This window comes from Aythya marila (genome assembly GCF_965140915.1).
Source record: "Aythya marila genome assembly, chromosome: 20".
Taxonomy (NCBI): Eukaryota; Metazoa; Chordata; class Aves; order Anseriformes; family Anatidae; genus Aythya; species Aythya marila.
The window spans coordinates 4124943-4138470 of record NC_139061.1 but is presented as its reverse complement, the minus strand read 5'-3'; the positions used below and the strand labels follow the sequence as shown (position 1 = coordinate 4138470).

The following is a 13528-nucleotide window of genomic DNA, read 5'->3' as shown; positions in this document are numbered from 1 at the left end:
GCTGGTGGCCAGCTTGTGGCCAGGTGGCACAGCTACATCACTGGGCCTGAGCCACCGAGCTGCAGGAACAACCTCTCCCAGAGGGCCTGATCTGTAAACAAGGAAGGAACCAGAAAATATTCCTCTCTCAAAAAACTGACCAGCTATGCAAACTTATTATTATTATTATTTTTAAATCAGATGTGTCCTTCCAAGGACACATCACATGTTTTTTTTCACCTGGACTCATGTAGCACCTCAGTCCTTTTACCTTCTCCATGCTCTCCTGAAAAGCTCCCCTCAATCCACAGCCTCCTCTGCCACAAAACTGCTTGGCCATCGTCCTACATGGGGGAATGGCACAGAACAGCTGCCCTCTTTCCACTGCCTCTCACGGGATGATTTCCTTGGTGGTGAACATGAGAAAAGCAGTGCTCGAGGCACTGAGCCCTAAGCCCAGCCTGGCACTACAGACACGTGCTCTTTCAGCATCAAACACAAGTCCTCAAGCACACCAAGCGCCTTCCCTGCACAGCTGGGATAAGAGGCAGCACTCTGCTCCGTTCTTCTCCCCGAGGGTTTTTATGGGGCTTTGGTTCCACATGAAGAGCCTGCAAGGGCTGCCAAGTAAAATTGCTTCATGCAGCTCCAAAGCACTTCCCATCAGCTCTGGCTGCGGCCTCCTGGGCACAGAGAGAAGGGCTGTCAGCTTTCTGCTCAAAGTTCAACCTTCCTACCCTCATCTTTAGAGGCAGACGTGCTGGTGCTGGCCTGAGACAGAGCAGAAGGGTTGTGTGCCCAGCAGGGGATGCTGAAGGATTCCTGCAAAAATCTCACGGTGTCGAGCAGGTCCAAGGCCGCGCTGAGGGGTGACAGGAGGACAGAAAGCACGTGCAAAGGCAGAATGAACCAAACCCTGCAGTGCACTGTGCTCTACCCAGGCCTATTCATCCTCTGTGCTAATAAGCTTCCTCCGAGTAATGCTGATGGAAACAAATGTGTGTGTGTGTGTGTGTGCCTTGAGGCTGCTGCCACGAGTAACAGTGCAGGAGGGCACTGCCAGCCCCTTAGCACTGGTCTAACGCTCACAGCGAGGCCTCTGCCGCTCGCAGTTCCCATGACAATGCTAATTCTCCCGGGGATTCGCTGAAGATCATGCAGCTTTAGAGTAATTTTAATTTAAATAAGTAAACAAGAGGGCTTTTGTCAATATTCCCCAAGCAAGCAGCAGTGACAGAACAGTGACACGCCGCAGAACGAGCGCGCTCCCTTTTCAAGGCAGTTTGCCAGAAAGAGCTCCCAAAACAAACACCAGGAGTGGCCCTGGCTCATTAGGAGGTGCCAAAGGAACAAAAAATCAGCTGAAACAAAAGGCTGTAATATTGATGTCCAATTTACCTTAATTTCAGGGACTGTTATCCTCGTTTCTGGATTTTTATCCAGCATGCGTAGGATCAGATCCTTGAGCTCGTCGCTTATCTGTGCTCTGAGGAAAGAAAACAGCAATGTACAGTTATAAGAGAACTTTAAACGCTCAGGGTATGCATAGCCCTTCAGTGTCAGATGGGACCTTTCTGCCCAGCTAAGCGTGCAGGTTGTTGGTGAAATTGCTTCCACAAACAGACAGCAGCCAGTTTGGTAACTCAGTATTTCCTACCTTATAGCTCAGCCTTGGGATATCAAAACAGGGAATGAACAGATGTGACTAGGAGGGAGAAATGCGTCTGAGTTTTTAGGACCATTTCTAAGACTAAATGATGGACTGCTTGAACCCAGAAGCCACCCCTATTCTCCTAAAGCCCTTGGCCCTGCTGGTTCTCCTGCAGTCTTTCTTATCCAAAGACTTCGCTGACTTCTGCTGTTAGTGATGCAGGCGACGTCCTTAAACACGCTCGGTCTGTATGATCAAAGTGCTGCTGACATAAAGTGCCAGCGTATGACAGGAGCGCGTTAGGTGCTGAAGGTCTGTATCACAAATGACTTGCAGGGAGATGGGATCTGGCAGCACGAAATGCCATTCCCCAGCAGGGCTGCATTTCCGTGCTGCCATCAGATTCAAAACACTGATGAGAACCTGGTGCTGTGCCCACCTCCTCCCTGCCTTCCCCGAGAAGAAGAAAGAATAAACTACCATAAACCTAAATGAGGGATATTTTAGGGAAACAGAGCTGCTCTTCAATAATTTATGAATACTTTATGTGCACTTGGGCTATGGGATCCTTAACAAACAATCCCAAGGGAACATTTCTTGTTCAGGGGGAAAGAGCAGAAGGTGGGTACAATACAGCCCAGACAAGGAGAATGGCAGCATGAGCCCCCAGAGACTTGGGGCTGCACCTCAAGTGACATTTTAGGTGGGAATGGGAAGAACTGTGCTGCTTGAGATGAGATCCAGGCACAGAGGAGCAGCCACGGAGGGCGGCAGTGCCTGCAGCAGGTCGGACCAAAGAGGCTCCGCATGGAGACAGCAGCACGGTGTTTGTGAAACACTTAGCAGCAGACCTGTGCCAGAACAGCAACAGCTTAACAGCAGGGCAAGGCTGTATTTTAAGATTATATCATCATCTAACGAGGTTGGTTACCAGACTGATTTCTATGCAAGAGGACTGATGCCACAAGGAAAAGCCCCGTGAACAAGATCACCAAGTCCCAGGTGGGTTCCAGGTCGGTAATGGGCTGCCTTACCCTGCTTCTGTTTTCCCTTCTCTCCGTTTTGCCAGGGTGCACATTGTACCCGACAGCATTTTTCCCTTGAAAAGCCTGTGTTATCTGGAATGTGTCAGAATTTGTCCTGTAACAGCTCTCAGGAAGATGCCAGGCACCACAGAGCTCAGCACCTAGCTGGGAGGGCTGCCAACCCCATACATCATTTCACAGGGTGCCCACGGGCACCGAGGGCAGAGAACATTGCCCTGAACTTCAGCTCCTCACCAGCAGGAAAGAGGCACAGCTTCTGGCTCTCTCAATACATGCCTGGACAGGAACTTCTCCAGCTTGCTGTTAGTGGTGCCAGGATCATCGCGGTGAGAGCTGTAGCTAACCCCACTCACCCTGTGTCATGCCGAGGGCTGACAGAAGTGAATGAGAACTGTGGAGCAATAAATATTTATCCCCGTGTCTCTAAGGGAAGGGACGGGACGACAACGCGGGTACAGTCAGCTTCATCTCTGCCCTGCGGGTTGTCAGGAAACAGGCAATGAATTTCCAGGGGCTGTCTGCACAAAGGAACGTGGCTTTCGTAGCCATGGTGAAATAAATCGCAACCAAAATATTCCCAACCGTAACGAGGTGCTGGTTCCACGGGAGGTCAGGCTGGATCCAGGCCAGTGCATTCCAGCCCTGTGCGCCTCCGCGTCGCTGCCTTTATCTAACAAATAGACGCGGCTCAGACAGGCGACAACACCCAGCAACTCTGCTACCCAGCAGCCTAACGGGGGTGGAGTTTGTTTTTAGACGGAGAGCAGGTCGCCGAGAAATCCAAATAAATCCCACGGCTGGAGAAAACGGCTGAATGAAGAAAGTGCTCTTAGCACAGCCCCGTTAGCCCATTAAACGTTAATAGCTTGCTGCACAGACAGATGGGCACGGTCGCTTGCGAGCTGGCTGCGAACCCGAACACACGACGCTGAGGACGGGCACCCCGCCAGCACCCCAGCAAGCAGAGAGAGGGCTGCCAGAGAAACAAACTTTTTTTTTTTTTTGGTGCTAATGCTGTTAAGACAAAGGGCAGCCCCGGCTGCAGACCAGCGGGTGGGAGCCCAGTGATGCGGCACAGCTCGCCTTCATGTCCTCAGTGCCTGGTTTCCTGCAAAACCTCCCCAACAGCACCGGGCTGCCAGAATTGCTCCGTACCGGTGACTGGGGCTCGTGTTTGCCAAGATACAAGTGGCCACAGGTCCTCTGGGGCAGAGGGGTACTGCCCATTGCTCACCGTGCCCCCATCTGCCTGAGTGGAGACGGCTCCCCTGAGCTACCCGCAGTGCCTGTGCCTCACAGTCAGCGCGGAGGTAATTAACACAGACCTGGGCTGTGAGTCATCCAGCCAGAGCAGATGGCTAAAATAGGACAGCCTACATGGCCATTTCCCTCTGCACGCTCAGAAGGGAGCCTGGGATTGCTGAGGCAGAGGCCCAGCCCCTCACTGTAGGTGTCTAAAAATTCAGTGAGCATCTTGCAAATCATTCACGTGACAGTTATGGTAACAGTGGTTATTTGCACATTATCTGGGGCTGTCTGGAAATATGCCTCCCTCCCTCTCTAATACCAGATGTGCCTTTCATTAGAGTCTTAATTCCTTCATGCTTGTTTTAAATTAAGTAATTTTATCTCTGTTTTTTTATTAGAATGAACTCTTAGGTGAAGAAGGTCAAATGTTCTTTGCCTGACTGCTGTGCTGACTTGGGAAGGAAGACAAGAAATCCAGCGTTGGCTGCTTCATCTGATAGCGAGCAGCAGAAGCAAATTACTCACTATCAGAGTGCCCAGCGATGGAGGAAATGCCGAGGAGCGGCCAATGCATTCAGAGGAAGGTTTGGTGTCCCAGCGGCATGGACTGAGCACACACCAAGCGTAGCCACCTCCTGCCAGGCTCACCTGGCAAGACCCCAAACGCTCTCCCCTCGCTGCCTGTAATGCTGTAGGGCTTTGACAGCAGTGGTGGCACAGAACTCATGTGAAGGACCCAGGAGAACACAAAGAACCTCACCTGCCTTCGTCTGCCCCTCTGCAGTGACCCACCGGTCACCCACTTCCATGCTGCACAGTGAGCAAGGCTGAAGTTTATTTTACAGCACCTGAGGAAAGTTTACTTACTCTTCTGGAAACTCCACGGGCTTGTTCTTGATCCTGTTATGAAGACCTAGAATATACTCATCGATAAAAGGGCACTGCAAAACAAACAAAAGATTTTCCTGTTGTCACAGGTCTTGGCACCACTTCAGTGTTTGTCGTTCATGCAGCACAAGTGCACTCTGTGTGCGCTACCTGGACTTCACACAGAGATGGAAATGAGTAAAACCTCTCCTCGCACAAATTAGTTTGTTTTAAAAAAAAAAAAAAAAGCAGAACAGCAGAGGGACCTAACAGATCCAAAACCCAACTGTGACACCCCCTCAGCTCATAGGTAAATAATATAATCACAAGATTATATCAGAATATAAAAACAATGTTTGCACCTCAGGATTTGACCCAAGTAAGACATTACAGACACAACTCAGAGACCGTTTTCCACCCTGGCTTAGTTCAGCAGTACCACACCAGCAATGGAGATAGTTCTGCTGCTGCTGCCTTCTCCAGGCACTTTTACCCCTGAGCTGAATGCTTTATGCCTGTGTGCTGTGATCCTTGCTGGGACAGGAGGTTCAGCGACACACCTGCATACGGGCACCACACACACCTGCCTTGCTGCTCGTCCTGGGAGCGAGCGGGTGGGATTGGGAGCTTGTGACCACCGGCAAGGGGAAGGCCATGACAGGACATGCAATTTGCCGAAGCCAAACCGGGCTCCATCTGGCCCAACACAGCTCTGGCAGACAAAGCTTCCTGTAATCTGTTTTGCTGAAGCGCTCTGCAGTGGCTTGGGATTAAATTCATGCCTCCCTCCACACTTTTTCTGGCTTGTTTCTGAACACAGGCAATCCAGACAGCCCCCCACAAGCCGCTGTTTGTGCTACCAGTGCTGCTCTGGGCTTGTAGCACGAACAACTGCTGAGTTAAGGGGGCTAGAAACCCTTTCTCACAGGCAGGGTGATTTGGGATAACTGGAGCTTGCGGAAAGTAGGGCTTTGCTCCTAACATTTGCCTTTATTTGGAAAGGAATGAGTCAAAAGACAGGCGGGCAGGCACTGCCAGGCAGGGCCAAGAGCATCTGAGAGCCAGCTTACCTTCCCGTAAACAAAGCAGTACAGGGTGATCCCCATGGCCCATACATCAAGTGCCTGAAAGAGAGCAAGGGCAGGCAGTAAATTAGACGCAACCCAGAGATGATCTGAACGGGCTGGATTTTCCCACTGACTCACAGAAGATTATTTGTACACGTTTAGCTTTTACTATGCTGAATTTTATCGCAGAGTCTCTCTGAAACTGGGCTCCTAAAGGCAGCTATAACTGTCCTGGGGGAAGGGCACTGTGCCAGGCCACACGCTGCCACCCCTGTCCTCACCACAAGGGCAGTGACCAGCTAGCAGCCCCTTCTTACAGGATAAAATGGTTCAAGGCTGAACCTCAATGAGGAGCTGAACCTCAAGCCTTCTTCTGAGAAAAAAAAAAAAGCCCCAAATCAAACCACTGGCCCCTGTTCCCACACCTGCATCACAGCATTCACCGGTGCTCCTCACTTTCAGGGTACCACGACATGATGTTGGTGACCAGCTCCCCCCTTTGAATCTTGACTGTTTTGGTAAGGAACGGGGAGTTTTGGCCTTTCCTCTTTGGGGAGGGAAAGGGTCCTGCTAGACTCGAACCCACCTCCTGTCTCAACAAGGGCCTGCAAAGTCCATCTACCCGCTGCACAGAACAACTGATGGGAGTTTTGTCTAACCTGAGCACAGAATTAGAGCTTTGATTTACTTAATAACAACCCCAGTCTGCAGCACAGTCCCCGGGTGGACAACACAAAGGGTGCAGGCGTGGTGCTGCCCTCTGTGCTGTGTCTGAGGGGTCCTGGGCAACTCTGGCTGCAAGTAGAGACTTACCTTTCCACTGAAACTTTTGCCAGTGTCTGAAATGGCCTCTGGTGCCATGAAGGCTGGCGTCCCTGCTGTGCTGGAGAGCTGGGCGTCGTTCCCTTCAAACTGGTTACTGACTCCAAAATCCGCAATTTTGACGTGCCCGTCGTCTCCTAAGAGCAAGTTGGAAGGCTTGATGTCCCGGTGAATGATCTTCTGGTAGTGCACTAAAAAAAAAAGACAGCAGAATGGGCTGCGGCAGGAAACACACCCACAGGACACCTTGCCAGGGGGATGCAAATAGCAGTGCAGGCCCACACAGCCCTGAAAGGTGCCGCTGTGTAGGCACGTAGGATGGAGCACAGGTGCCATTTGCTCGAGTTATTCCTTTCTAGTGCCTCGCTGGGATGTTCACCAGAGCATAACGCTCAGAGGAATACAGCTGTCACCAGCAATTGCACAAAAAACCCACGCGTGAGCCCAGAAACAACCCAAGCAGTGCAGAGCAGAGAAGCGAATCGTTCAAACCTTGCAGATTTGTGTGGCTTCATTGGACCAGATGATGGGCCAGGCAGCCTGCAGTATTAAAGACTGATGGGCTCCAGGTAGAGAGGCTAATTTTCAAGTCACTTAATTCAAAGCTGCGGTGCCGTAAAGCTAAGCAAAAGGAACAGAACCACAGGCAGAATGAAACAGGCCCGGAGGAGATATTTAGGCAAAATGTGACAACTGGCAGCCAGCACCGAGGCTGGACAACTCAGAAATCACGGGGTGCTTCCAGGTCGAAAGACAGCTCTGAGCATGGAGCAATCCTCAGCTGCTTGGTGCCAGCACGCCAGAAAAGGCAGGTTCTCCCCAGCCATATATCGTAATGAGGTGAGCAAATAAGCTTAATTATTTTTTTTTTTGCATCATCCCAAATCTCCACTACTGCTCTCTGGCCCCTTTTCACCCAGACCCACGGCCAAACCTCTGCCCCGGAGCCCTTGCTAAGCACAGGCTGTTCCCACGCGTGCCTCTCGCTCTGCGGGGCTGCCTCAAAGCCTCCAGCTCTGTCCCAGCTCCAGGAGGTCAACTGCAGGCACCAGCGGAACTGCTTGTACATCCAAAATGAAATAAACCCTTGCAAAGAGCTTGGAGGCCGAGACACACTGGAAATGAAAAAAAAAAAAAAATAATCCCTCTCCTTACAAGCTATCCAGGAAGCAATATTGCAGCTGCAATAAAGCCATCGGTGGGAAGATGCAGCGGGGAGTTGTAGGGAAGTGGCTGACTTCTCATGAACACGGAGAGAAAATTTACACCAAAAAACTCTTTCAGAACATGAAACGGCCCCAAAAGCAGAAGTGCAGAGAACACAGGAGACTTTACAGAACAGGAAAAGAAATACTCTGATCTTCACCACCTTTCCCAGGAGAACAGGACCCTGCAGCCTCCCTTGTCCCCCAGCCTCAGTTCCCACTTTCACGTTTCTTTTGTCAAGTTTTGGTTGTGGTTTCACAGCTGCCCGTAAGCATTTTTCGTTTATTGTAGGAACCATGCAATTGTTTGGGGGGGAAATGCTGGCCTAACCCTTCTCACAAAGCCGGCCAGCACGCTGCCACAAAGGCAGCCTGATCCTCCAGAGCACCCCAGCTTGTGCTTCGGGAGCACGAATGAACTCCCCCAGCTGCTCTGCTCGTCCCAAGGCAGCTTCCAGCAGCCACGTCTGGGGAGGGGAAGGCAGGAGGGGTGCTTACAGCCCCTCTGCAGGGACCTCTTCGGAGTCTGAAGCACTGCTGATAGGTGCCACCCCTGGCACATGACAAAAAGCCTCAAAGCCAGGCAGAGACCTAGGCTCACCTTCACATAACTCATCCTGGCAGCACACCGAGGCTGGATGGGCGATGTTTGGGCCAGCAGCACAAACCCACAGGTTCAGTGGGATGCTCCGTCCCTAAGAGCTGAGCTCGAGCCGCAGCAGAAAAAAGCTGGCTGGAGAGCCTCAGCTGACAGCTCTGGTGGCTACAGCCTCTTCCAGATGTGCAGCAGCTCCGTGCTCGTGCCGTGAGGCAGTTAGCGTTGTACCAGCCTGGCTAGGCAGTCAGGATAAACAGCGAACACCCTGTAACAGCAGCAATTACGAGCAGACATCTGCTGCGCAGCACGGCTGGTGGCAGGCTGACATTTCCTTATGGTAATTGAGGGAGAGCAAAAAAGGAGAAAACGAGGAGGGGGGAGAAGCGACGTTTCCCTTCAGGGAATGGTGAGCTGCCTCTCATGCAGGTGTCTGGGTGAAGGCTGCTGAGGAACACGCCTGGCACCACAGAGCTGAGCTTCCCAACACCTCCAAATACACAGAGCACAAAAACACACGGACCACAGAAGCTCACCCCTGGTCTGAACACGGAAGGATTCACACAAGGGAAGCAGCTACGCTGAAATTTGTATCGTTTTCCTCCCCCCTGTACTATTTAGCTCATAAAACGCCCTCCCTGCCTTTGTGCAGCCCCATGCACTCAGGAGCTGTGGGCTCCTGCCGGCTGCTCTGTGCTTGTTCAGCACCCACCTTGGTCCGGGCACTGCAGCAACACGGACGTGGAGCGAAGAGCTGGGAACCCAGCCTCTGCTACAACCACAGCCGAACACGAGGGGCAGTGACCATTTGTGCCTTCAGGACAGAACCTCCACGTGCTCGTCGTGAGCTTTAGGGACAGGGACAGTCCCTATAGGAGCAGGGCCCACCCCAATGCACCCTGCGCTGCTCTGCCGTGAGGTGTGGGTGACAGCGACGCAGCTCTCGTGCCAGCTGGCCTGAAAAACTTGAGCTATTCATGGAGCCTCGCTGCTGCCTGCCTGCCTTGTGCAGGGGAAGAGCCGTGAAGAGAGAGGGACAGGAATTGGGCACCGAGCACCGGCTGCTGTAAGTGAATGAGGCTGCTTCACAGCTACTAACGTGAACAACATCAGCTCACATCTGCCAGGAAATGATCTGGTATGGAGCTGCTAACCTGAGGAAGGCAACTTAAAATCCCCTTTCTGCTCTGAAGAAGCACAGTTCTTGAAGTCCTCGGCAGGTTACAGCAGGGCTGGGAGGAGGCAGAGCAGCCACGCCGTGGGACATCCCTGCGGGGACACAGGCACTGCTGCCACACGATGTGAGAGGAGCCAGCAGGTCCTTATTAAACCGGTGAGATCCGTGTTTCCAGTCCAGCATGCAGAGGAAATGGTGCTGTTATCCCTGCAGAACTGCAGAGGGAGAGCTACGCACCTCAGAAATAAAACCCAAGCACTAACAGTGCCCTCCAGGCTGCCAGGAACAGCACAGGAGGGACAACGCTGCGAGGAGCTCACAGCTCACTGAGCCACCCTCGGGCAGCTGAAAGCCACAGACAGTCAGAACGGAGTGAGAAGCCACCCCCAGCACACACCAACCCTCTCATTTCACCAGCCCGAGGTGTCTGGGAGCAACTTTCCCCCCCTGCAGATCAAGAGCAGCAGGGCTGAAAGGCAGCCTCATTAAAAACACTGCTGAGTGTCACTGGAGGGCAGGACGGAGACCCCAGGAGCACCCCGCTTGTCCTGGTCCTCAGCATTAAGGGCATGTTTGGACATCGCTGCAAGCAAGCAGGAGCTGGGCTGCATCGGGCTCAGTGCGGAAGAAAAAGCGATTTCAACATCTACATAAAAACCCCAAATGTGCTTCAGAGGAACGTAACTTCCATTATCAACTTTGCTGATATCTGTACTGCTGCACCTCAACCTGTTCCATGAGAGCTTGGGGATTTCTTTTTATTTATTTTTTTTAAATCAGCCCAGGACCTCCCCTTAGTGCCCTCCCTGGGTGCTGTGTAAGGACCATCCCGTTGCTGCTCCCCGCCACACCACACACCGTGCACAAGGGGGGCACCAACAGCCAAAACACAGCGGTTCCCATGTACAGGTCCTTCTCTGCATCCTTCCCGAAGCTGAAATCGATGCAGAACTGCTGAAAGCAGAGCTGGCGAAAGCAGAGAGCTTTGCTGAAGTCGCTTCGACACACTGCTGAAACCATCCCTGCCGTTGCTGTTGTCTGGAAATGATTTTGCCCTTAAAAGCAGAGGCCAGCAGCTCGCTGTGCCGACTTCCCTAGGCCCCAGGCTGCCCTGCACTTGCTGTGCTGACAGACCCAATTCAAGGAAATCAATACTGCTCCATAATGAAAACGAAGCCATGTCAGATATTACTGAGCCCTCAGGCCAGAGGCTGATTCTGGAGCACTCTGATAAATCTGGTTTATTAGAGCCATCCTTCACTTCCGTGGAAAGGTAACAGTATTGCAGGCCTATCTGCATCTGGAGAGCTACCCCATGGATTTGTAGAGCATCTCCTAGGCAAAGACCCCAAAGTGCACCAGAAATACCTCTCTGCTGAGCCTCACAGAGCTGGCACGACAGGGGAGGGCGCGTGTGCTACGCTTCCACCATGACTTGTGTTAGCAAGGCTGCCCACAACCCAAAGCTGGACTTGGTCAAACCCTAAAGGCCAAGGGGGAGCTCAAAGGTGACAGAAATCACCCCTAAAAGTCTAGCCTGGAAAGCAGAAGCAGTAAAAAAGCAGCCGGGGCTTCCCGAGAAGGTGCCTGTGACCTGCGGCTGGTCCCAGCATGGATCCTCTGCAAGTCTCTCCAGCTGCACCGGCATCACTCAAAGCCTCCCAACAGTTCCAGCCAGCCCGCACCCACTTCTCCCTTATTTAAATCAGCCCCACACACACGGTATCTCACCTCGGTCCTGTACCACAAGGAGGAATTCCTTCAAGAGGCTGCTGCGGCTGCCTGGCTGTGCTCTGCCATCAGAGGGCTCCAAGCCTGCAAGCACTCCGGGTGCTGAAGCTCTGGGAGGGAATCTGTAGTTCGGGCTACACAACATGCCCTCTTAGGGCACGCTTTTGGCACGTGCTGAATGTCACCTCCATGAAAAGCCAGCGGGTGAGGCGGGAACGGTGGTAAAGGCAAGCACAGGCTTACGTGGCTCTGATCTGGGTGGGCAGCCCTGCAGCACCACGCCTGCGCTCCTCAGGGCCAGCACCAACCAAACCAAATCCCGCAGAAGCCCAGCACTGCCACTGCCATCACTGCTGCTCACTCCCCTTGGTGGGACACGCCAGCTTTTTTTGCAGCATGCAAGAAATCCTCCTTGTTTCCAGATACCACAGGCAATTCAGAGACCGAACAGGCTGTCCTTTTATTTCAAAAGCAAATACCTGGGACCTGCCTGCCTATAAACAGCCAGAGAAGACCAGGGGGAAGCAGAGACAGCAGTGCTGGGAGAAGAGAAATAAGAGATTGTCCCCTGGCCCTTTTCAGAAAGGTGCCTTTCACTGCATTTCCTTCTGGAAACCTCAGGGCTCCAGCACATTAATACTAAGTTGCTAAAAGCCCATTTACAAATTATACATATAAAACTTTGCAATGCACTGACACATCCTGCAATTTGCTGAGGCTGATGCTGAATTATACTTGATTAGAAACAGAATCCTGTTCCCATCCAAGGGCAAGAGCAACCCATATGGTGCTACTGCAGAATCTGCTTAGTATTACGCTCACATCACTCCTGGAGCAAAGAAATGATTTAACACCCTCCCAGGGAAGCTGCTGCAGGATCCAGAGCCTAAACCAGAGGCTGCTCTTTGAGGTGAGCCTCCCGGCTTGTCTGCAGAGCTCTGCACAGAGCCAGGGGAATGGATGCAGTGGGCTGTTTCCTTCCCCGACTCCGCTCATTTCAGGGGGCCTGTTTGGGGGCTCAGGTGGGGATCCTGGGTCTGATTTTCCCTATTCACCACTTTGCCACTGGCCTCTTGCTGCATCTATCAAACCTCTGTCACTTCAATGTGTTGCTGGCCAAGGCCTTTCAGCAGAGCCTGCTGGATGAGTCCCAGTGCCCTGCTGGTTTGAGGGAGGGATCCTCAGCCCTCCCAGCTGGGGCAGCGTGTTATGGGGTCACTCAGGCTGCCTTTACACCTCTCCTCTAACCACATCAGCACGTTTGTATCTAGACAGAGCTGCCCTGCCCGTGACAAAACACAAACCTGTCCCCCTCCTGGTGGTGTCACTCACAACACCCAGCTCCCCGCAGCTCAGAAGCTGCCCCTCGACACGCTGGGTGTGAAGGGGGCACCAACCTGTGCAGGCACCACGCAGGGACGGGGAGGGAGCAGGTCCCCAGCTCACCCAGGAAGGAGGCACAGCTGGGTTAAGGAGCTCGCTGGGAGGTCACAGGAGAGCACAGCAGGCTGGGAACCCACCTGAGCTCCATCACGGGTTGGTGATGGAACAAATCTCTGCTGGGCCTTGCCGACACAAGGCCTGAGGAGCTCACCCCTAAGAGCCAAACAGCCCAAATCCATCTACAGCACTGCCGCCTGATAGCCCCTACCTCTGGCTCACGTTGCAGTCGATATCCTTCAGAAGCCAGAAGCCTGTGGTTACTTGGCTGCTGATTTATTTGCTTAACTTTCCTTTTAAGATAATGGAAATTAGACGCACAGATTGATGATTGAGTAGATGAAGTCTTATCTCAGGACAGGTGGCTTTGATCAGCATGTCAGGCGTCTCGTTATTGCTCCAGGCTTAGCACACTGGGACTGGAGCTTCCCAGGCATTTGTACGGGTGTGCAGCAGAGAACTGATCCTGGAGAGGTAACTTCCCAATGCCTCTAGCTGTGTATGCAACCCTCCCTTGAACCCAGTCGCTCATACAAGCATTCCTCTGCACGCAGGCCCAGAACTGCTACCCTTAGCATCCCTAGGCACAGTGGCAGCAGGGAAATTGTGCTTTTTCTACAGAACGTGGCAGAAAATATTTTTTTCTTCCCCTCAGCCACGCTGACAGCAATTGCTTCAGCTCCTCATGAGCCAGACGGAG

The 13528-nt window shown here is 52.6% G+C and overlaps 1 protein-coding gene across 1 annotated transcript in view; it reads right to left on the bottom strand.

The window, feature by feature from the left end:
• Positions 1-13528, bottom strand: part of CAMKK1 (calcium/calmodulin dependent protein kinase kinase 1) — a 52590-nt gene that overhangs the window by 14134 nt on the left and 24928 nt on the right. Inside the window, exons 9-12 of the mRNA XM_082776564.1 lie at positions 6672-6871; positions 5862-5915; positions 4792-4865; positions 1378-1465 (exon numbers count right to left, since the gene is read on the bottom strand). Of these exons, the coding sequence (XP_082632690.1) occupies positions 1378-1465; positions 4792-4865; positions 5862-5915; positions 6672-6871 (416 nt within the window). The remainder of the gene's footprint in view (positions 1-1377; positions 1466-4791; positions 4866-5861; positions 5916-6671; positions 6872-13528) is intronic.